Source organism: Scyliorhinus torazame, chromosome 4 (assembly GCF_047496885.1).
Source record: "Scyliorhinus torazame isolate Kashiwa2021f chromosome 4, sScyTor2.1, whole genome shotgun sequence".
Taxonomy (NCBI): domain Eukaryota; kingdom Metazoa; phylum Chordata; class Chondrichthyes; order Carcharhiniformes; family Scyliorhinidae; genus Scyliorhinus; species Scyliorhinus torazame.
This window is the reverse complement of record NC_092710.1, coordinates 345,735,873-345,760,102: the sequence shown is the minus strand read 5'-3', so window position 1 is coordinate 345,760,102 and position 24,230 is coordinate 345,735,873. Positions and strand designations below refer to the sequence as shown.

General features: G+C 52.2%; 1 protein-coding gene across 1 annotated transcript in view; it reads left to right on the top strand.

Annotated features, from left to right (window-relative positions):
* LOC140411508 (dynein axonemal heavy chain 8-like) overlaps positions 1 to 24,230 on the top strand; it is a 2,059,122-nt gene that overhangs the window by 1,842,139 nt on the left and 192,753 nt on the right. Inside the window, exons 83-84 of the mRNA XM_072500594.1 lie at positions 3,687 to 3,839; positions 15,233 to 15,388. Of these exons, the coding sequence (XP_072356695.1) occupies positions 3,687 to 3,839; positions 15,233 to 15,388 (309 nt within the window). The remainder of the gene's footprint in view (positions 1 to 3,686; positions 3,840 to 15,232; positions 15,389 to 24,230) is intronic.

The window sequence follows — 24,230 nt, the reverse complement described above, 5'->3', positions numbered from 1 at the left end:
GCTAGGCCGACGCCGGAGGAATTTCCGCCCCGCCAGCTGGCGGAAACGGCCTTTGTTGCCCTGCCAGCTGGCACGGAAATGACATGTCGGGGCGGCGGGATTCACGCCGGAGACTTCGGCAACCGGCGGGGGCGGGATTCACGGCAGCCCCCGGCGATTCTCCGACCTGGCGGGGGGTCGGAGAATGACGCCCCATGTCTAAATCTCCTCCCCAAACAGCTCCAACAATACAATAAACAATCCCTAATTTCACCCAAATACAATCCCCACCAACAAACCCCGTACCAACACCGTACCCTCCCCACTTAACAACAATCCCACACATAAATACAGATGAACATAAATACCAAACAGCGAAGACCATAGTCCTCAAGCACTTCGGTTTCATCCCAATCCGTTTCTATTAACAAAGTCATTTGCTTCCTCCGATGTATCGACAGTAGTCTCTGTCCTTGTAGGTGACCCGAAGATCAGCGGGGTACACAATCCCAAATCGCATGTTGCTCTTACCACATTGGCCTTATTAAACACCCCACCCCTTGTTGCGAGCTCTGCCCCAACATCCTGGTATATTCTGATGGCATGGCCATCCCATTCTCCATCTCAGTAGTCCTTCACCATCTCAGGACATGTTCCTTGTCCCGGTACCTAAGGAACCTGAATGATCACCTGTGGTGGCTTCCCACGGCCTGGGCACCTGCCTCAAGAAACGATGCATCCGGTGCAACTCAGGAGGGGTCAGAAAGGTCAACTCCCCTACCAACTTTCCAAACACCTTACAGATGTAATCTGTGGTGTTTTTTACCTTCCAAGCTCTCCGGTAACCCAATAATTAGGGCAGCAAGGTAGCATTGTGGTTAGCACAGTTGTTTCACAGGTCCAGGATTCCAGGTTCGATTCCCAGCTTGGGTCACTGTCTATGTGGAGTCTGTATGTTTTCGTCGTGTCTGCATGGGTTTCCTCCGGGTGTTCCGGTTTCCTCCCAAAGTCCAAAGATGTGCAAGTTAGGTGGATTGGCCAGGATACATTTCGCTTAGTGTCCAAAAAAGGTTAGGTGAGGTTACTGGGTTATGGGGATAGGGCGGAGGCGTGGGCTTAAGTAGGGTGCTCTGTCCAAAGGCCGGTGCAGACTTGATGGACCGAATGTCCTCCTTCTGCACTGTAAATTCTATGAATTCTGCCATCTGGAGGGATTCTCCAGATCATCGACTGTGGCCTTCAACCCCCTCTGCTCCTCCGCCAGCAATCGATTTCTGCCCCCAAAGAAACAATCCAATGGCTATGGGCAGTGAATGCTTTCTCCACCTTCTTGATCCTCACCCCCTTTACCTCTATCCATGGATCTATCCTGTCCAAGGATGCCCTAATAGGTGCCATGGCCCCTCAATTGCCTTCACCAGATCATCAGCGACCCTTGTCGCTGCTTCTTAAATTCACATGTTAAGATGTCACTAAGCTCTCAGGCCTCCACGGAGGGGGCAACGATGCCAAAGAGGACTCTGCCATTTTCTCTCCTTCTGTAGCTCAAGGACCTTCTGAATCTGATGAGGAACCCTTGCCTGATCCTTGCCTTGTGTTGTATCCAACAGACATCACTTGCAAGAGTGATCTTATTCTATCCAAATACATCAATTTCTTCCCAAAAATCATTGGAGGGGATCAGTTTTGGGGTCTTTCCTGGGATGGGGTTGTTAGGTTTTCCCATCTGCAGCCTTTAAATCCTTTAAACTGTTTGTCTGCAGGTTAAAATTAAAGATCCCCGAGAAGAGATTGAAAGCCTTCCCATCTTTTTTTTATTCGTTCATAGGATATGAGCATTGCAGGCTGTGCCAGCATTTATTGCCCATCCCTAATTGCCCTTGAGGGGTACGCAGTTAAAAGTGAACCACATTGCTGTGGACCTGCAGTCATATGTAGGCCAGATCATGTAAGGATGGCAGATTTCCTTCACTAAAGGGCATTAGTGAACCAGATGTTATTTTACGACAATCGACAATGGCTTCATGATCATCATAGACTTTTAATTCCAGATATTTTGAGTTTTAATCCCATCGCCTGCAGTTGTAGGATTTAAACCCGGATCCCCAGCTCATTATCCTGGGTCTCTGGATTACTAGTCCAACGAGAATACCACTCTGTTACCGCCTCCCCTGTCTTCTGTCTTAAACCTTTGAACTGTCTGCCAGCAGGCCAAGTTCAAAGATCTGTGAGATGAAGGTAAAAGTATTCCCTTTAATCTGGTGCAAGCGTAGAAGGCTAAAAGCTTTGAACTGCATTGCTTATGTTCATTTTCACAGACCATTGCCTTTTAAAAACCTTTTGATTGACAGGTCCAGGCAGTTTCAAAGGGAGGATTAATGTTGTTATTTATGTCGCTTGACAGAGGTCCATCAACTCTGAGGAGCAGCTGTTTTTCCAAACACACTTTTTAAAAAAGGCTGTCTCTTTGTCCTGAAGAGCTTCCTCGAAAGAACAACATTTTAGCGTCACTCCTAGAACCAGCGCAAATCACTCTGGTTTTCAAGCTGGTGAGAGAACTTAGTATACAAATGGGAGAATCGTGCCCATTACTGCTGTCAGTTTATGTTTCCCACACCTTTAGCTGCTTCAGTGGGGAGTGGGGGGAGGTAAAATTTCATCCCAATCATTTTACCTCAGCAGACACATGGATCATTTCTTCTTCATATCATTAATATCATTAGCACCATAAGGTTGGTAATGGTTTTGTCACTGGACTAGTAATCCAGAGAATCAGCATAATGTTCTGGGGACCAGGATTCCAATCCCACTGCAACAGGTGAAGTTTGAGTCGAATAAAAACATCTGGAATTAAAAGTCTATGATGACCATGAAACTATTGTTGTAAAAGCCCATCTGGTTCACTAATGCCCATTCAGGAAATAAAATCTGCCATCGTTACCTGCATGTAACAACATGTACCTACATGTACCACAGCAATGTGTTTGACTCTTCAGTGCCCTCTGAAGAGCAATTAGGGATGGGCAATAAATGCTGGCCCAGCCAGTGATACCCACATCCCATGAATGAATGGGGGAAAAAAATTAGACGTTCACCCCTCCCTAACTTGCAAACCCATCCACTCCTCGTGGAGGGGGAGGGGGGAAGTTGCTGAGAGCACCAAATTCCACCCTGTGATTTTACCTCAGCAGACACACACCTGTGTTTATTATCTCCAGACATTCCTACACAGGTGATAGCAGAGATGACTGCTATCATCCCTGATAGTCTTCTGTTCCTTATCTCCCTGAAAAATACTCCCTTCAGAATTCCAGACACCTTGGAGCATTCCCTGGTCCGAGCATCCTGCACCGAAAGGTTTGTCCTGTATCTCAGCATCTGGAAATGACCTTAATTACGTATAACCTTCAGTCATGTTACAATTTATCCATTTTGCTTCCTATTCGACCTTTCTTCCGACCTGACTGACATATTTACATCAAAGCAGACCTGTGTAGTGGATTTATCTACAAAAACAATGACGGTAGCACCCTAAATTTTTTCAAGAACTCCATGTGTGACGTTTTTTAAATCTTCATGAATGGCGAGTCTTTTTTAGAGATTGCACCTCAAATTACCTGAATCCTACTTATAAATCCGCTTCGATTCTTAAGGACTTTGAAACATTCTCAGCCTGGTCAAACTAACTTTTATCTCTCATACTCCAGGGTGGATGGGTTTTACTCCAGAACTGCCATTTGGGATTGGACTTCATGAATGAGCTGTTAGAAATCTTACTCGTGAGTGAGAATGTGCACGAGTCTTTCCGAGTCTGGATAACCACCGAACCACATCCCAAGTTTCCGATCACATTGCTACAGGTTAGTGTTTACACACCAAGCTGACAGCAGATTAGGAAGGAAATTAAATGGACAAGTTTGCAAGGCCCCTCCAGACCCTGGCATTGGCATGATTGTTCTCCATATTGGTCAGAACGTCAATGATGGGCATGGATTCTCCGGTCCCCAGCCGCGTGCTTCTCTGCAACAGGCCATTCTCTGGCGGCTAGATTCTATCTTCCTACTGCTTGTCAATGGGATTTCCCATTGTAACCACTCCCACATCGCTGGGAACCCACGGGCGGAGGGGTGCTGCCGCCGGAAAAAGTAAATTGTAACGACCGGAGAATTCCGGCTGCGATCTTTTCAAATGGAATATAGGGAGAGTCAGAGGAACAGTCTCCCAGAAATTAGAAAAGAAAATGCTGGAAAAACTCAGTAGATCTGTCAGCATCTGTGGAGAGAGAAACAGAGGTGTGATCTAGTGGCCTCGTTATCTCCTGAGTCAGCCGTTAAATCTCACGAGAGGCCTCTTGGGAGATTTACAATGCTAACATGGGGCGAAATTCTCCGGAAACGGCGCGATGTCCGCCGACTGGCGCCCAAAGCGGCGCCAATCAGACGGGCATCGCGCTGCCCCAAAGGTGCGGAATGCTCCGCATCTTTGGGGGCCGAGCCCCAACATTGAGGGGCTAGGCCGACGCCGGAGGAATTTCCGCCCCGCCAGCTGGCGGAAACGGCCTTTGTTGCCCCGCCAGCTGGCACGGAAATGATAGCCCCTTAAGGTTGGGGCTCGTCCCCCAAAGATGCAGAGCATTCCGCACCATTGGGGCGGCGCGATGCCCGACTGATTTGCGCCGTTTTGGGTGCCAGTCGGCGGACATCGCGCCGTTTCCGGAGAATTTCGCCCCAGGTCTCTCCCAGAAGTGGAAAAATCAACTTTGCCTCTGCTACTTCACCAAGGTAGGATATGATAGTGGTAAGAGTGAGGCAAAACCTGCCAGTGAAACCAATGGCACCTCACCACAACAACTTGAATTTCCATCCCCCTTGTTCCTGTGGCACTCCTGCTGGCTGTCCCTTCACTCCAGGCTACATGTAAATATCACCAAGATCTCTGTTCCTCATCAATTCTCACTGCGGCCTGCAAGGTTGAGGTTGTTTGTGACACAAGCATCTGAATGTACAGCTTCAAGCAGTTTAATGATCTCTTGTGAATGATAAAGGTCAGTGAATAGATCTTCAAATCTTATCCCACCAACTTTTTTTTTTCAAAAAAATATACTTTATTCATAAAATTTATCATAAGCATTACAGAGCATTTCGAATTGTCTTGACTGTACATTTCCGTCAGAGCTATACATTGCCTTGACTTTCTTCCATTCAATTTTGATATTATACACATATCACTCTTTACGTTACAACTCCTTCTTAAATATTTACATTGTCATGTTTCTTTTATACATTGGAGTGTTGGTGGCCCAGACCGAGGGGGGTTTACACTGTTACCCGCCCCTCGGCGTACATTTGCTGGAAAAACCTTACACAGTGGTCTTCCCCCATTGCGCCTTGGCGGCAGCTGCCCCAAGCTTGAGTGCGTCCCTCAGCACGTAGTCCTGGACCTTGGAATGTGCCAGTCTGCAACACTCGGTCGAGGACAATTCTTTGCTCTGGAAGATCAGCAAGTTTCGGGCAGACCAAAGAGCGTCTTTCACCGAGTTGATGACCTTCCAGCAGCAGTTGATATTTTTCTCGGTGTGTGTCCCTGGAAACAGTCCGTAGAGCACAGAGTCCTGTGTCACAAATCTGTTCGGGATAAACCTTGACAAATACCACTGCATCTCTCTCCAGACCTTCTTTGCAAAGGCACATTCCACAAGGAGGTGTGTGACCGTCTCATTTCCCCCACAGCCACTCCGAGGGCAGCGTGCATTGGTGCAGAGCCTTCGGGTGTGCCTGAAGAATCTGACAGGGAGGGCCCTTCTCACCACCAGCCAAGCTAGGTCTTGGTGCTTGTTTGTAAGTTCTGGTGATGAGGCGTTCTGCCAGATGACTCTGGCAGTCTGCTCAGGGAACCATCCCACGTCCTCCACGGTCTCCTTTTCCCTGAGGGCCTCGAGGACATTACGTGCTGACCACTGCTTCATTGCCTTGTGGTCAAAGGTGTTTTCCTTCAAAAACTTTTCCACGAAGGACAGGTGGTACGGTACGGTCCAACTACTTGGAACGTTCCGCGGCAATGAGGCCAGGCCCATCCTTCGTAACACCGGGAACAGGTAGAACCTCAGTATGTAGTGACACTTGGTGTTTGCATACTGGGGGTCCACGCACAGCTTGATGCAGCTGGACACAAAGGTGGCCAACAGGATGAGGGAGGCGTTGGGTACGTTCCGCCCTCCCTTCTCCAGAGGTTTGTACATGGTGTCCCTTCGGACACGGTCCATCTTGGATCTCCAGATGAATTTGAAGATGGCCCGGGTGACTGCTGTGGCGTAGGGTCGGGTTATGGGCCAGACCTTCGCCACGTGCAGTAGCACCGAGAGTGCCTCACACCTGATGACCAGGGTTTTGCCCGCAATGGAGAGGGAGCATTGCTCCCACCAGCCCAGTTTCTGCCTTACCTTTGCTGTGCGCTCCTCCCAGTTTTTGGTGCACGCCCCAGCAGCTCCGAACCATATCCCCAGCACCTTCAGGTAATCTGACCTGACAGTGAAGGGGACAAAGGACTGGTCGGCCCAGTTCCCAAAGAACATGGCCTCGCTCTTGCCACGGTTTACCTTGGTTCCCGAGGCCAGTTCAAACTGGTCGCAGGTGGTCAAGAGCCTGCGTACAGACGCAGGATCCGAGCAGAAGACGGCAACTTCGTCCATGTACAGGGAGGCCTTGACTTGCATGCCTCCACTGCCTGGGATCGTCACTCCTCTTATACCCGGATCCTTCCTGATGGACTCGGCAAAAGGTTCTATGCAGCACACAAACAGGGCAGAGGAGAGAGGGCAGCCCTGCCTGACTCCGGATTTGATCTGGAACTTTTCTGATTCCCACCCATTGATTGAGACTGCGCTAGAGATGTTTGTGTAGAGCAGTTTGATCCAATTGCAAATTCCCTCCCCAAACCCCATTTTGGAGAGCACATCCATCGTGTAGGTGTGCGATATTCTGTCAAAAGCCTTCTCCTGGTCAAGGCTGATGAGGCAGGTGTCCACCCTCCTGTCCTGCACGTAGGCGATCGTATCCCTGAGTAGCGCGAGGCTATCAGAGATCTTCCTGCCGGGTACAGCACAGGTCTGGTCAGGGTGGATCACCGACTCCAGAGCAGACCTGACCCGATTGGCGATAACCTTGGCTAGAATTTTGTAATCCACATTCAACAGTGAAATGGGTCGCCAATTCCGAATTTCTTCCCTTTCCCCCTTCTAATTGTAGATGAGGGTGATGATGCCTTTCCTCATGGACTCTGACATGCTGCCTTCCAGAAGCATACTCTCGTACACTTCCAGCAGGTCTGGGCCCATCCAGTCCCACAGAGCCGAATACAACTCAACCGGTAAGCCGTCGCTTCCGGGAGTTTTACTCGTCTCGAAGGACTTGACGGCCTTTCTCAGCTCCTCCAGAGTTAGTGGTTTGTCCAGGTTTTCCAGCTCACTGTCGCCTATGACCTCCGTGATAGTCGACAGGAAGGTCTGTGAAACAGTGCTTTCTGTTGGCTTCAGGTCATACAGTCCGGCATAAAAGGATTGGCTGATCGTCAGGATGTCAGACTGCGATGACTTTACAGAGCCATCTTCTTCCTTCAGGCTGCTGATCACAGAGGTCTCTTTTGGAAGAAGAAGCGTGAGCACTTTTCGTCCTGCTCCATGGAGCGGACTCTGGAACTGAAGATAACCTTGGAGGCCTCCGAGGTGTAGAGCGAGGCTTGCTGGCTCTTCACCTCTTGGAGATCCTCCTTGACATCCACCCCCATCGACTGCAGCTGGAGCAAATTTTGCATACTTTTCTGGAGCCTGGACATGACCCCTCGTCTCTCTCTCACCTTTTGAACACCCTTGAGGATGAAAAACCTCTTGATATTCCCCTTGATTGCTTCCCACCAGAGATGTGGGGCCTCAAAGAGCGGTTTCACGGTTCTCCAACCTTTGTAATCCCTCCTGAGTTCCTCGAGGTTCTCAGGGGTCAGCAGTTTTACATTTAGCTTCCATGTCCCCCTGCCTACCCCCTGGTTTTCCTACAGGTGGCAGTCGGCCAGTAGGAGGCAGTGGTCAGAGAAGAACACCGGCCTTACGTCGGTGGACCTGACCTGACACAAAGAAGAAGTCTATCCTGGAGCGGTCGGACCCGTCTGGCCGTGACCATGTGTATCTACGCTGCACTCCGTCTGCAGGGTTGCTGCAGACGTCGAGCAGCTTGGCGTCTTTTACCGTTTCCATCAGGAGTCTGGACGTAGCGTCTAGTTTGCTGTCGGCTCTGCCGGATCGTCCAGCCGCATCGATGATGCAGTTGAAGTCACCGCCCAGAATGACAGGCTTGGAGGTGGCCAATAGCAGTGGGAGTTGCTGAAGGACTGCCAGCCGCTCACTTTTTACGGCCGGGGCGTACACATTAATAAGTCTGAGAGGGGTATTTTTGTATTTGACGTCTGCTATGAGGAGGCACCCGCCCACCACCTCCTTAACGTCGGAGATGGTGAAGTTGCCTCCCCGCAGCAGAATACCCAGGCCGGAGGAGCGACAGTCGTTTCCTCCTGACCAGATGGATGGCCCGTGGGACCACCAGCTCGACCAGCGCCTGTAGTTGCTGAGGTGCGGAATTCCGCACTCCTGCAGGAACAGTAGGTCAGCTTTTACATTTGCTAAATAGTTGAGTGTGGCTACACACCGCAAAGTATCTTTGATGCTTCGCACATTTATGGATGCAATTTTAAAACCCATTATAAAAAGGTAGATTTACCAGTCTCAAGAGTCCAGAGTCTATATAGTTGTCTGTTCCAGCTGTTGGATGTTCCCCAGCATGCCGGTGGTGCTCGCAAACTTTAGCACAGTTGCAGGGCTGAGAAAACTGTTCTGGTCCGCACTGGCCCCGTGAACTTGATGCAGATGCATTGGGGGGGTGGTGTAGCCCTGGCGTTCGTTGTGGCAGTCAGTAGGTGTTGGGGTTGCAGGCCGGTCTTCGCCTGGGTTGTTGCTGCTTGTTACTTTCGGGGGTTGGTCTGTGACCTTGTTTTCGATGTCCGGCGTTTGGTGGCCGTTGGTCATATTGCTGTTCCCATGAGCCAGAGGTTGATTATCTCGGCGTGTTTTATTTTCTTCCCTGTCTGTGGTCTGGGGGGGCTGTGCCTCCCGTTCCACATTGGTGCTTTGCCTCTTTATTTGAGGCCGATTCTTGTCTTGTTTTCCCTCATCGGATGAGGTGTCGGCGCTAAGTGCGCCGGCTGAAAGGTGTCGCTTTTTGCCACTCCCCATTGGGGGGTTCTTCAGTTTGTTTTTTTGTTTTCTCTTTCGTTTGTCCCTGTTCACTGTTTCCCAGGGCTCTTTATTCTTTGTCCCATCCTCTTCCTCTTCCATTGAGTGTTCCTCGTTGGATGAGACTGGGGTTGGGTTGTCAGGTTGAGCTGGGTCCTCCTCTTTTTGTTGGGGGCCCTTCTGTTGCTTTTCCGCATTCTGTGCCGTGGTGTCTTTTTCGGTGGAGGGTGTGTGAACCTCCTCTCTGGTCGCCTTTTTAACTCCGCTGCTGATGATCTGTGCATATGTCGCCCCGCGTTTCGGGCAGGCCCTGTAAAGATGTCCGGCCTCCCCACACAGGTTGCAGCACTTGTCTTCTTTGCAGTCCTTAGTCATGTGTCCCTCCTGCCTGCAGTTTTTGCAGAAGGTCACACTGCAGTTTGCGGCAACATGCCCCGTTTTGCCACAGGTGTGGCATACTCGTGGCTGTCCCACGTAGTAGAGGTAACCACAATTTCCTCCAATGGCGAAACTGGAGGGGGGATGCAGGATGGTTCCGTTGCTGTCTGTTTTCAGAGTCACCTTGATCTGGTGCTCACTTGTCCAGATGCCGAAGGTGTCTTTCACTTGCACGCTGTCACTTTTCAGCTCAGCGTACCTGGCGAGGAACGTGAGTACATCAGACACGGGGACGTGGGGGTTGTACGTGTGCAGTGTTACAACCCGGTTTTGCTGCGATGGTAGCGTAAACAGAGGCTCCGCAGTCAGGATCGACAGGGGACTCTGGTTACCTTTTTCCTTGAAGACAATCAAGAATTTGATGCACACTATGACGCTCTTGAAGGTGACATCAAAATACCCATTGTTGGGGAATTTTTGCAAGCAGAAGATATCTATTGCCTTAAACCCACAACACTCGAGCAGCACCCGCTTCACGAAGAATTTCCGGTTCACAGGTGACTCCCCTTCCACTTTCTTCACTGTGACTCGGACAGTGTTTCGCACTCCCCAGCCTGGTGGTCGGGATGCAGCTGCATCCATAGCTCGTACGTTGGGTCTGAACTGTATCGGCGTTAGGCCTAAACCAGCATGTAGATCCACCAATAGCAGCCGGGCTCCAAATGTTTCCTCTTTGACGACTTCAATCCCTCCGAGTTCTCCAATCCACGATCGACATCGAAATCAAAGTCCTCAGCTTCCCTCGATCAAATGAGACTACACTTGATCTTAGCCAAAAGGCCGAGAAGCTTATCCTACCAACTGCACCACATGACCTGTGCAAATGATCTGTGAAGTTTTAAATGCTGGCAGACGTTCACATCCTATTGCAACAGGACCACATTCCTGTCGTGCTGTTAAATCTCCAAATATTGTTTCATGCTTGTATTAATTCATTCTTGGATTGTACGCTTTTCTTTCAGTTTGATTTTGTCCCTTCCCAGTTTTGTTAGTTCTAGCAGTGTTTTTGGCGAATCTCATTGTCATGAATCTGGCAATACATTCCTCCTGATTACGTGTCATGTGATGTGTAGTGGCGTCAGCACTGTTTGCGTGGGCTTTGAGAAGATCATCATCCTGATTGTATGAACAACACTCTTTATAAACCTCTCATTGGGCGGGATTCTCCAACTCCCACGCCGAAGTGGCCGCGCAGTTGTGAACGCCATCGAGGAATTTCCGCCCCGCCAGCTGGCGGAAACGGCCTTTGGTGCCCCGCCAGCTGGCGCGGAAATGACATCTCGGGGCGGCGCATGCGCGGGAGCGTCAGCGGCCGCTGACAGTTTCCCACGCATGCGCAGTGGAGGGAGTCTCTTCCGCCTCCGCCATGGTGGAGACCGTGGCGGAGGCGGAAGGGAAAGAGTGCCCCCACGGCACAAGCCCGCCCGCGGATTGGTGGGCCCCGATCGCAGGCCAGGCCACCGTGGAGGCACCCCCCGGGGCCAGATTGCCCCGCGCCCCCTCCAGGACACCGGAGCCCACCCACGCCGCCTTGTCCCGCCGTTCAAAAGGTGGTTTAATCCACGCCGGCGGGACAGGCAATTTATCGGCGGGACTTCGGCCCATCCGGGCCGGAGAATTCAGCGGGGGGGCCCGCCAACCGGCGCGGCCCGTTTCCCGCCCCCGCCAAATATCCGGTACCGGAGACTTCGGCAACCGGCGGGGGCGGGATTCACGGTAGCCCCCGGCGATTCTCCAACCCGGCGGGGGGTCGGAGAATGTCGCCCCAGGTGTGGACGGTGCCGGGGGGAACCCGCCGTTTTGGCCTGGCCGCTCGGCCCATCCAGGCCTCAGAATCGCGGGGGTGCCGGAGAATCGCCATTTTGGGTGTCTCCGGCGATTCTCCGGCCTGCGGCCCGTGAAACTCGACCGGGCCGTTCCCACCGCTTGGGAGAATTGCGGGAGGGCGTCGGACCGGCGACCCCGGAACTTTTGGCGGCCCAGGCGATTCTCCCAACCGGCGTGGGAGTGGAGAATCGTGCCCAATGTGTTTGACAAGAATCCAGAGTGTGGGCACCTTCATATCTTTTCTCTTTGTGACAACAAAGAAATATAACACTCACGTTCAGTCGCAATTCATTCTTTGAACATGTCTTGCATCTGTTTTGCTACCCGTTAGTGAAAATCACTCGGGAACAATGGCGTTTTACGCCCCAAAAAACGGCGCAAAAGCTGCACCGATCCTCCGTCTGGTGGGGGGCGAGCAGGCACGCAGTGTTAAGTCCCTGCTTTCCCTGTGGCTACAGCCGGAGAATTGCCTGGTCCAGAGCCGCGCATGCGCGCGGCGGTGACCTACAGCGGCCACGCCGTGCAACATGGTGCCAGCCGCAGGCAGACCCAGCCTGCCACAAACTGCGCCCATTGATCAGGCTCGCCACCCCCGGACCACCCCCCACCAATTCCCCAGCCCCCACCGAAGCCCCCCTGCCCGCAGAACGGCTCCCACCCGACTGTGGCAGTGCTGGACTCAGTCCGCAGCCACCACACCGGATTCATAAAAATAAACAGCACAAGTAACCCATGCCGTCGGGAACTCGGCCCATCGGGGGCTGAGCATAGGGGGAGGGCCTCAGGTAAAGTCGTGAGGCGTACCCGCAGAGTATGGCGTTTTGCGGGTGACGGAGCATCGCAAAAGTGGCGCCGCCTCCAGTTTTGCCGCAAACAGGGATTCTCCAGCTGATCGCCGAATGCGATTTTGTCGTCGGAGGCCAGAGAACACGCCCCAACAATGAACAAAAATGTCTCAATCAAGCTTGTATTTGATATATAGTTTTATATAGATAGAGAGTTTTAGAAATGGTTTAATTTCCTCTCCTCATGAAGACGTGCAATATTCCCATGGCCAGCACCAGTCCTCTAGCATAGATCCTTTGTCTAAATGTAAATGTGAAAATATCGGGAGGGATTCTTCGTCTCACCAGCCCCATTTTCCGGCATGGTGCGCCCCCAGGCATGGGTGTGCTGCCGGCAAAGCGGAGGATCCCATCGACAGAAAATCCTGCAGATAGTATTTGAGTCAAGCTCAATCCTGTCATTACCCAATGCCTTGACCTCTTTTCTAGCAGGGGTCATTGGGGATCTATTGGCAACCAGAACATTCCTTGCTTTCTAATCCAGGATGCAGCAGGCATTTGTATGAAAGTAAATTACTGTGGATGCTGGAATCTGAAACGAAAGAGAAAATGCTGGAAAATCTCAGCAGGTTTGGCAGCCTCTGTAGGGAGAGCAAAGAACGTTTTGAGTTCAATAACTCTTTGTCAAAGCTAACATCAGAGAATGTGGGGAATATTTATCACTTCTCACTGTGGAGTGAGAATAAAAGATGGGTCATAGACACAGAAACCCAGGGGAACGGGGTGCTAATAGCCACCGAAACCAAGGGGAAAGAGTGCTAATGGCAGTCCCCAGAGAGAATAAAAGGTGTGAGAGGCCAAACAGCAGGGAAACTAACATCAGAGGGTGAACTGTGACAGATGAAGAACTGGGACGTCATTCTCCGACCCCCCGCCGGGTTGGAGAATCGGCGGGGGCTGGCGTGAATCCCGCTCTCGCCGGTTACCGAAGTCTCTTCGGTGGGGGCGGGAATCACGCCCCGTGATTCTCCGGCCCGGATGGGCTGAAGTCCCGCTGCTAGGATGCCTGTCCCGCCGGCGTGGATTAAACCACCTCTCTTACCGGCGGGACAAGGCGGCGCGGGCGGGTTCCGGGGTCCTGCGGGGGGCGCGGGGCGATCTGGCCCCGGGGGGTGCCCCCACGGTGGCCTGGCCCGCGATCGGGGCCCACCGATCTGCGGGCGGCCCTGCGCCATGATGGCACTCTTTTCCTTCCGCCTTCGCCGCGGTCTCCATCATGGCGGGGGCGGAAGAGACTCCCTCCGCAGCACATGCACGGGGATGCTGTGAGCGGCCGCTAACGCTCCCGCGCATGCGCGCCCGGCAATGTCATTTCCGCGCCAGCTGGAGGGGCACCAAAGGCCTTTTCCGCCAGCTGGCGGGGCGGAAATCAGTCCGGCGCAGGCCTAGCCCCTCAACGTTAGGGCTCGGCCCCCCAAGATGCAGAGGATTCCGCACCTTCGGGGCGGCGCGATGCCCGACTGATTTGCGCCGTTTTTGGCGCCGGTCGGCCGACCTCGCGCCGATACCGGAGAATTTTGCTCCACAGTTCAATTCCGGCAGAGTTTGCGCATTGTCTTTGTCTCCCTTTGTCTCCATGGGTTTTCACCGGTTGCTCTGGTTTCCCCTCCCAGTTCAAAGTTGTGCAGGTTAGGTGGATTGGCTATGCTAAATATGCCTAGTTGTTCAATGCGTGGGGTTACGTGGATGGGGGGGGTAGCGAGATGCAAATGCTCTTTCGGAGGGTCAGTGCAGACTCGATGGGCCAAATTTTGATTTGATTTGATTTATTATTGTCACATGTATTAGTATACAGTGAAAAGTATTGTTTCTTGCATGTTGTACAAACAATTCACCGTACATAGGGAAGGATGAAGAGACTGCAGAATATAATGTTACAGTTATAGCAAGGTGCAGAGAAAAGATCAACTTAATATGAGGTAAATGCCCTCCTTCCGCACTGTGGAGATTCTGGGCGCAATTCTCCCATCGGGAGACTAAGTCCCGACGCCGGAGTGAAAACTGGAGTGTTTCACTCCGGCGTCGGAGGCTGCTCCCAGCCCCCTATTCTCCCGCCCCCGGGGGGCGAGGAGCGGCGCCGCATCATTTACGACCGGCGCCGCGTAAATGACATCACCCGCGCCTGCGCGGTTGCCATCCTCCCCGTGGCCGCCCCACAAGAAGATGGCGGATCGGTCTTGCGGGGTAGCAGAGGAAAGGAGGTCCTCCTTCAGAGAGGCCGGCCCGCCGATCGGTGGGCACCGATCACGGGCCAGACCCCTTTTGAGCCCCCCCCCCCGGTACAGGAACCCCCCTCGACCCCCCCCCCCAAGCGTTTCTGCGCTGTTCCCGTCGACAGCGACCAGGTGTGGATAGCGCCGGCGGGAACCTGTCGTGTTGGGCAGGCCGCTCGGCCCATCCGGGCCGGAGAATCGCCGCTCGTCCATTACCAACGGCAAGCGGCGATTCTCCCAGCGGCCAGCCGTGATTCACGCCGCGCCAGTTGGGGGGGTGGGAGAATCACGTGAGGGCGTCGGGACGGCGTGGCGGGATTCGCGCGGCGCCCAGGCGATTCTCCCACCCGGTGTGGGGGGGAGAATTCCGCCCTCTGTGTCCAACTAAGAACAACTAACGTAACAGAACAAATCCAGTTGGAGATTAGGTCATCCTGGTCTGCATGATCTACTTCAACACTGGAGAATGTATTTGCCAAATGAACTATCAGCGAGCGACATGGAGAGCGACATCTTGATAAAGAAGTCACTGAATCCTGTAAACCTGTGCGCAACTCTGGGATTGTTCAACTTGCACAAATTATTAATTATATACCCAATTTATTACTTCCATTGCTTACTTGTAGACTAATTGTCTATTGTCTATTTTGCAGACATCCATCAAGTACACCAACGAGCCGCCTCAGGGAGTGCGGGCAGGGCTGAAAAGAACATTTACTGGGATCTCTCAAGATCAAATAGAATACTCAAACCTGCCCATGTGGAAACCACTCCTGTATGCAATCGCTTTCCTGCACACCACTGTCCAGGTAATAAATCCCAGACTGACTCTGCAGTACTCTGATCATTGGATTTGGATTTAGAACATAGAACATAGAACATTACAGTGCAGTACAGGCCCTTTGGCCCTCGATGTTGCATCGACCTTTGAAACTACGCTAAAGCCCATCTACACTATTCCTTTATCGTCCATATGTCTGTCCAATGACCATTTGAATACCCTTAGTGTTGGCGAGTCCACTACTGTTGCAGGCAGGGCATTCCACGCCCTTACTACTCTCTGAGTAAAGAACCTACCTCTGACATCTGTCTTATATCTATCACCCCTCAATTTAAAGCTATGTCCCCTCGTGCTAGACATCACCATCCGAGGAAAAAGGCTCTCACTGTCCACCCTATCCAATCCTCTGATCGTCTTGTATGCCTCAATTAAGTCACCTCTTAACCTTCTTCTCTCTAACGAAAACAGCCTCAAGTCCCTCAGCCTTTCTTCATAAGATCTTCCCTCCAGAATAGGCAACATTCTGGTAAATCTCCTCTGCACCCTTTCCAATGCTTCCACATCTTTCCTATAATGCGGTGACCAGAATTGCACGCAATACTCCAGATGCGGCTGCACCAGAGTTTTGTACAGCTGCAACATGACCTCATGGCTCCGAAACTCAATCCCTCTACCAATAAAAGCTAACACACCGTATGCCTTCTTAACAACCCTCTCAACCTGAATGGCAACTTTCAGGGATCTATGTACATAGACACCGAGATCTCTCTGCTCATCCACACTGCCAAGAATCTTACCATTAGCCCAGTACTCTGTCTTCCTGTTATTCCTTCCAAAATGAATCACCTCAGACTTTTCTGCATTAAACTCCATTTGCCACCTCTCAGCCCAGCGTTGCAGCTTATCTATGTCCCTCTGTAACTTGCAACATCCTTCCGCACTGTCCACAACTCCACCGACTTTAGTGTCATCTGCAAATTTACTCACCCATCCTTCTACGCCCTCCTCCAGGTCATTTATAAAAATGACAAACAGCAGTGGCCCCAAAGCAGATCCTTGTGGTACACCACTAGTAATGGGACTCCAGTCTGAACACTTCCCATCAACCACCACCCTTTGTCTTCTTCCAGCTAGCCAATTTCTGATCCAAACTGCTAAATCTCCCTGAATCCCATGCTTCCATATTTTCTGCAGTAGCCTACCGTGGGGAACCTTATCAAACGCTTTACTGAAATCCATATACACCACATCAACTGCTTTACCCTCATCCACCTGTTTGGTCACCTTCTCAAAGAAGTCAATAAGGTTTGTGAGGCACGACCTACCCTTCACGAAACCGTGTTGACTATGTTTAATCAAATTATTCCTTTCCAGATGATTATACACCCTATCTCTTATAAACCTTTCCAAGATTTTGCCCACAACAGAAGTAAGGCTCACTGGTCTATAGTTACCGGGGTTGTCTCTACTCCCCTTCTTGAACAAGGGGACAACATTTGCTATCCTCCAGTCTTCTGGCACTATTCCTGTTGACAAAGATGACGAAAAGATCAAAGCCAAAGGCTCAGCAATCTCCTCCCTAGCTTCCCAAAGAATCCTAGGATAAATCCCATCCGGCCCAGGGGACTTATCTATTTTCACCCTTTCCAGAATTGTTAACACCTCCTCCTTATGAACCTCAAGCCCTTCTAGTCTAGTAGCCTGAATCTCAGTATTCTCCTCGACAACATTGTCTTTTTCCTGTGTGAATACTGACGAAAAATATTCATTTAGCACCTCTCCTATCTCCTCGGACTCCAAGCACAACTTCCCACTACTGTCCTTGACTGGCCCTACTCTTACCCTAGTCATTCTTTTATTCCTGACATATCTATAAAAAGCTTTAGGGTTATCCTTGATCCTACCTGCCAAAGACTTCTCATGTCCCCTCCTGGCTCTTCTTAGCTCTCTCTTTAGGTCCTTCCTAGCTAACTTGTAACTCTCGAGCGCCCTTACTGAACCTTCATGTCTCATCTTTACATAAGCCTCCTTCTTCCTCTTGACAAGTGTTTCGACTGCCTTAGTAAACCACGGTTCCCTTGCTCGACCACTTCTTCTCTGCCTGACAGGCACATACTTATCAAGGACACGCAGTAGCTGTTCCTTGAACAAGCTCCACATTTCCATTGTGCCCATCCCCTGCAGTTTTCCTCTCCATCCGATGCATCCTAAGTCTTGCCTTATCGCATCATAATTGCCTTTCCCCCAGATATAACTCTTGCCCTGTGGTATATACCTATCCCTTTCCATCACTAAAGTAAACGTAATCGAATTGTGGTCACTATCACCAAAGTGCTCACCTACCTCCAAATCTAACACCTGTCCTGGTTCATTACCCAGTACCAAATCCAATACGGCCTCGCCTCCCGTTGACCTATCTACATACTGTGTCAGGAAACCCTCCTGCACACATTGGACAAAAACGGACCCATCTAAAGTACTCGATCTATAGCGTTTCCGGTCAATATTTGGAAAGTTAAAGTCCCCCATAACAACTACCCTGTTGCTTTCGCTCCTATCCAGAATCATATTTGCAATCCTTTCCTCTACATCTCTGGAACTTTTCGGAGGCCTATAGAAAACCCCAACAGGGTGACCTCTGGTTTCCTGTTTCTATCCTCAGCCCATACTACCTCAATTGACGAGTCCTCATCAAACGTCCTTTCTGCCACAGTAATACTGTCCTTGACTAACAATGCCACCCCTCCCCCTCTTTTACCATCTTCCCTGAGCTTACTGAAATATCTAAACCCCGGCACCTGCAACAACCATTCCTGTCCCTGCTCTATCCATGTCTCCGAAATGGCCACAACATCGAAGTCCCAGGTACCAACCCATGCCGCAAGTTCACCCACCTTATTCCGGATGCTCCTGGCATTGAAGAAGACACACTTTAAACCACCTTCCTGCCTGCCGGTACACTCCTGCAACTTTAAAACCTTACTCATGACCTCACTACTCCCAACCTCCTGTAATCTGGAGCTACAATTCAGGTTCCCAAGCCCCTGCTGAATTAGTTTAAACCCTCCCGAAGAGCATTAGCAAATTTCCCCCCCAGGATATTGGTACCCCTCTGGTCCAGGTGTAGACCATCCCGTTTGTAGCGGTCCCACCGACCCCAGAATGAGCCCCAGTTATCCAGAAATCTGAAACCCTCCCTCCTGCACCATCCCTGTAGCCACGCGTTCAACTCCTCTCTTTCCCTATTCCTCATCTCGCTATCACGTGGCGCGGGTAACAACCCAGAGATAATAACTCTGTTTGTCCTAGATCTAAGTTTCCACCCTAGCTCCCTGAATTCCTGCCTTACATCCCTATCCCTTTTCCTACCTATGTCGTTGGTACCTATGTGGACCACGACTTGGGGCTGCTCCCCCTCCTTTTTTGGATTTGGATTTAGATTTGTTTATTGTCATGTGTACCGAGGTACGGTGAAAAGTAGTTTTCTGCGAGCTGCTCAACAGATCATTAAGTACATGGGAAGAAAGGGAATAAATGAAAATACATAATAGGACAACACAAGGTACACAATGTAACTAGACAACATCGGCATTGGGTGAAGCATACAGGGTGTAGTGTTAATGAGGTCAGTCCATAAGGGGGTCATTTAGGAGTCTGGTGACAGTGGGGAAAAAGCTGTTTTGAGTCTGTTTGTGCGTGTTCTCAGACTTCTGTATCTCCTGCCCGATGGAAGAAGTTGGAAGAGTGAGTAAGTCGGGTGGGAGGGGTCTTTGACTATGCTGCCCGCTTTCCCCAGGCAGCGGGAGGTGCAAACGGAGTCAATGGATGGGAGGCAGGTTCGTGTGATGGACTGGGCGGTGTTTACGACTCTCTGAAGTTTCTTGCGGTCCTGGGTCGAGCAGTTGCCATACCAGGCTGTGATGCAGCCCGATAGGATGCTTTCTATGGTGCATCTGTAAAAGTTGGGAAGGGTTCATGTGGACATGCCGAATTTCCTTCGTTTCCTGAGTAAGTATAGGCACTGTTGTACTTTCTTGGTGATTACTTGATGGGATTCTCCGGTACCCAGCTGACACTGGTGGCAGGATTGTCTCTTCAATGGGATTTCCCATTGAAGCTACCTCTTGTCGCTGGGAAATCCGCAGGCGGGGTGCACTGGCTGGGTCAGATGTAAGTGTCACTGGCTGGGCCAGATGTGAGCATCACTGGCTGCGTCAGATGGAAGCGTCACAGGCTGGGTCAGATGTCAGCGCACTGGCTGGGTCAGATGTAAGTGTCACTGGCTGGGCCAGATGTGAGCGCACTGGCTGGGCCAGATGTTAGCATCACTGACTGGGCCAGATGTCAGCGTCACTGGCTGGGCCAAATGTGAGCGTCACTGGCTGGGCCAACTGTGAGCGTCACTGGCTGGGCCAAATGTGAGTGTCACAGGCTGGGCCAGATGTGAGCATCACTGGCTGCGTCAGATGTGAGCATCACAGGCTGGGTCAGATGTGAGCGTCACTGGCTGGGCCAGATGTGAGCGCACTGGTTGGGCCAGATGTTAGCATCACTGACTGGGCCAGATGTCAGCGTCACTGGCTGGGCCAAATGTGAGCGTCACTGCTGGGCCAGATGTGAGCATCACTGGCTGCGTCAGATGTGAGCATCACTGGCTGCGTCAGATGGGAGTATCACTGGCTGGGCCAGATGTGAGCGTCACTGGCTGGGTCAGATATGAGTGTCACTGGCTGGGCCAGATGTGAGCGTCAGAGGCTGGGTCAGATATGAGTGTCACTGGCTGGGCCAGATGTGAGCGTCACTGGCTGGGCCAGATGTGAGCATCACTGGCTGCGTCAGATGTGAGCGTCACAGGCTGGGTCAGATGTCAGCGCACTGGCTGGGTCAGATGTAAGTGTCACTGGCTGGGCCAGATGTGAGCGCACTGGCTGGGCCAGATGTTAGCATCACTGACTGGGCCAGATGTCAGCGTCACTGGCTGGGCCAAATGTGAGCGTCACTGCTGGGCCAGATGTGAGCATCACTGGCTGCGTCAGATGTGAGCATCACTGGCTGCGTCAGATGGGAGCATCACTGGCTGCGTCAGATGTGAGCATCACCAGCTGGGTCAGATGTGAGCTTCACTGGCTGGGCCAGATGTGAGCGTCACTGGCTGGGTCAGATATGAGTGTCACTGGCTGGGCCAGATGTGAGCGTCAGTGGCTGGGTCAGATGCGAGCATCACCAGCTGGGTCAGATGTGAGCGTCACAGGCTGGGTCAGATGTCAGCGCACTGGCTGGGTCAGATGTAAGTGTCACTGGCTGGGCCAGATGTGAGTGCACTGGCTGGGCCAGATGTTAGCATCACTGACTGGGCCAGATGTCAGCGTCACTGGCTGGGCCAAATGTGAGCATCACTGGCTGGGCCAACTGTGAGCGTCACTGGCTGGGCCAAATGTGAGCGTCACTGCTGGGCCAGATGTGAGCATCACTGGCTGCGTCAGATGTGAGCATCACAGGCTGGGTCAGATGTGAGCATCACTGGCTGGGTCAGATGTAAGCGTCACTGGCTGGGCCAGATGTGAGCGCACTGGTTGGGCCAGATGTTAGCATCACTGACTGGGCCAGATGTCAGCGTCACTGGCTGGGCCAAATGTGAGCGTCACTGCTGGGCCAGATGTGAGCATCACTGGCTGCGTCAGATGTGAGCATCACTGGCTGCGTCAGATGGGAGCATCACCGGCTGCGTCAGATGTGAGCATCACCAGCTGGGTCAGATGTGAGCTTTACTGGCTGGGCCAGATGTGAGCATCACTGGCTGGGTCAGATATGAGTGTCACTGGCTGGGCCAGATGTGAGCATCACTGGCTGGGTCAGATGCGAGCATCACCAGCTGGGTCAGATGTGAGCGTCACCGGCTGGGTCAGATGTGAGCATCACCAGCTGGGTCAGATGTGAGCTTCACTAGCTGGGCCAGATGTGAGCGTCACTGGCTGGGTCAGATATGAGTGTCACTGGCTGGGCCAGATGTGAGCGTCACTGGCTGGGCCAGATGTGAGCATCACTGGCTGCGTCAGATGTGAGCATCACAGGCTGGGTCAGATGTGAGCATCACTGGCTGGGTCAGATGTAAGTGCCACTGGCTGAGCCAGATGTGAGCGTCACTGGCTGGGCCAAATGTGAGCGTCACTGGCTGGGCCAACTGTGAGCGTCACTGGCTGGGCCAAATGTGAGCGTCACTGCTGGGCCAAATGTGAGCATCACTGGCTGCGTCAGATGTGAGCATCACAGGCTGGGTCAGATGTGAGCATCACTGGCTGGGTCAGATGTAAGCATCACTGGCTGGGCCAGATGTGAGCGCACTGGTTGGGCCAGATGTTAGCATCACTGACTGGGCCAGATGTCAGCGTCACTGGCTGGGCCAAATGTGAGCGTCACTGCTGGGCCAGATGTGAGCATCACTGGCTGCGTCAGATGTGAGCATCACTGGCTGCATCAGATGGGAGCATCACTGGCTGCGTCAGATGTGAGCATCACCAGCTGGGTCAGATGTGAGCTTCACTGGCTGGGCCAGATGTGAGCGTCACTGGCTGGGTCAGATTTGAGTGTCACTGGCTGGGCCAGATGTGAGCGTCAGTGGCTGGGTCAGATGCGAGCATCACCAGCTGGGTCAGATGTGAGCGTCACTGGCTGGGCCAGATGTGAGCGTCACTGGCTGCGTCAGATGTGAGCGTCACAGGCTGGGTCAGATGTCAGCGCACTGGCTGGGTCAGATGTAAGTGTCACTGGCTGGGCCAGATGTGAGTGCACTGGCTGGGCCAGATGTTAGCATCACTGACTGGGCCAGATGTCAGCGTCACTGGCTGGGCCAAATGTGAGCATCACTGGCTGGGCCAACTGTGAGCGTCACTGGCTGGGCCAAATGTGAGCGTCACTGCTGGGCCAGATGTGAGCATCACTGGCTGCGTCAGATGTGAGCATCACAGGCTGGGTCAGATGTGAGCATCACTGGCTGGGTCAGATGTAAGCGTCACTGGCTGGGCCAGATGTTAGCGCACTGGTTGGGCCAGATGTTAGCATCACTGACTGGGCCAGATGTCAACGTCACTGGCTGGGCCAAATGTGAGCGTCACTGCTGGGCCAGATGTGAGCATCACTGGCTGCGTCAGATGTGAGCATCACTGGCTGCGTCAGATGGGAGCATCACTGGCTGCGTCAGATGTGAGCATCACCAGCTGGGTCAGATGTGAGCTTCACTGGCTGGGCCAGATGTGAGCGTCACTGGCTGGGTCAGATATGAGTGTCACTGGCTGGGCCAGATGTGAGCGTCAGTGGCTGGGTCAGATGCGAGCATCACCAGCTGGGTCAGATGTGAGCGTCACCGGCTGGGTCAGATGTGAGCATCACCAGCTGGGTCAGATGTGAGCTTCACTGGCTGGGCCAGATGTGAGCGCCACTGGCTGGGTCAGATATGAGTGTCACTGGCTGGGCCAGATGTGAGCGTCACTGGCTGGGCCAGATGTGAGCATCACTGGCTGCGTCAGATGTGAGCATCACAGGCTGGGTCAGATGTGAGCATCACTGGCTGGGTCAGATGTAAGTGCCACTGGCTGGGCCAGATGTGAGCGTCACTGGCTGGGTCAGATATGAGTGTCACTGGCTGGGTCAGATGTGAGCTTTACTGGCTGTGCCAGATGTGAGATTCCCTGGCTTTGTCAAATGTGAGCGTCACTGGCTGGGCCAGATGTGAGCATCACTGGCTTTGTCAGATGTGAGCGTCACTGACTGGGTCAGATGTGAGCTTTACTGGCTGTGCCAGATGTGAGCTTCACTGGCTTTGTCAAATGTGAGCGTCACTGGCTGGGCCAGATGTGAGCATCACTGGCTTTGTCAGATGTGAGCGTCACTGACTGGGTCAGATGTGAGCTTTACAGGCTGTGCCAGATGTGAGCTTCACTGGCTGTGCCAGATATGAGCGTCACCGGCTGGGCCAGATGGGAGCTTTACTGGCTGTGCCAGATGTGAGCTTCCCTGTCTTTGTCAGATGTGAGCGTCACTGGCTGGGCCAGGTGTGAGCATCAATGGCTTTGTCAGATGTGAGCGTCACTGACTGGGTCAGATGTGAGCTTTACTGGCTGTGCCAGATGTGAGCTTCACTGGCTGTGCCAGATGTGAGCGTCACCGGCTGGGCCAGATGTGAGCATCACTGGCTGTGCCAGATGTGAGCGTCACTGGCTGGGTCAGATGTGAGCTTTACTGGCTGTGCCAGATGTGTGCTTCCCTGGCTTTGTCAGATGTGAGCGTCACTGGCTGGACCAGATGTGAGCATCACTGGCTTTGTCAGATGTGAGCGTCACTGACTGGGTCAGATGTGAGCTTCACTGGCTGTGCCAGATGTGAGCTTCACTGGCTTTGTCAGATGTGAGCGTCACTGGCTGGGCCACATGTGAGCATCACTGGCTTTGTCAGATGTGAGCGTCACTGACTGGGTCAGATGTGAGCTTTACAGGCTGTGCCAGATGTGAGCTTCACTGGCTTTGTCAGATGTGAGCGTCACCAGCTGGGCCAGCACATATTGCCTGTCCCTGACTCCCCTCCATTTCAGATGACATTTGAGAGTCAACCACATTGCAGTGGATCTGGAGTCACATTTAGGCCAGGCCAGGTAAAGATGACAGATGTCCCTTCCTCTAAAGGCCAGGTGGTTATTTTTTTACAACAATCAACAATGGTTTCATTGTCCTCATTTTTACGGCTTGATGGGACTTGAACCTTGGCTTCCAGATCTTGCCCGAGGTCTCTGAATTACAGGAAAGTGCGGAGTAAAATCTCAAAAACAGAGACCATGACCTCCATATTTTACATCCTTCCCCCTCCCCTTTACCATTGCA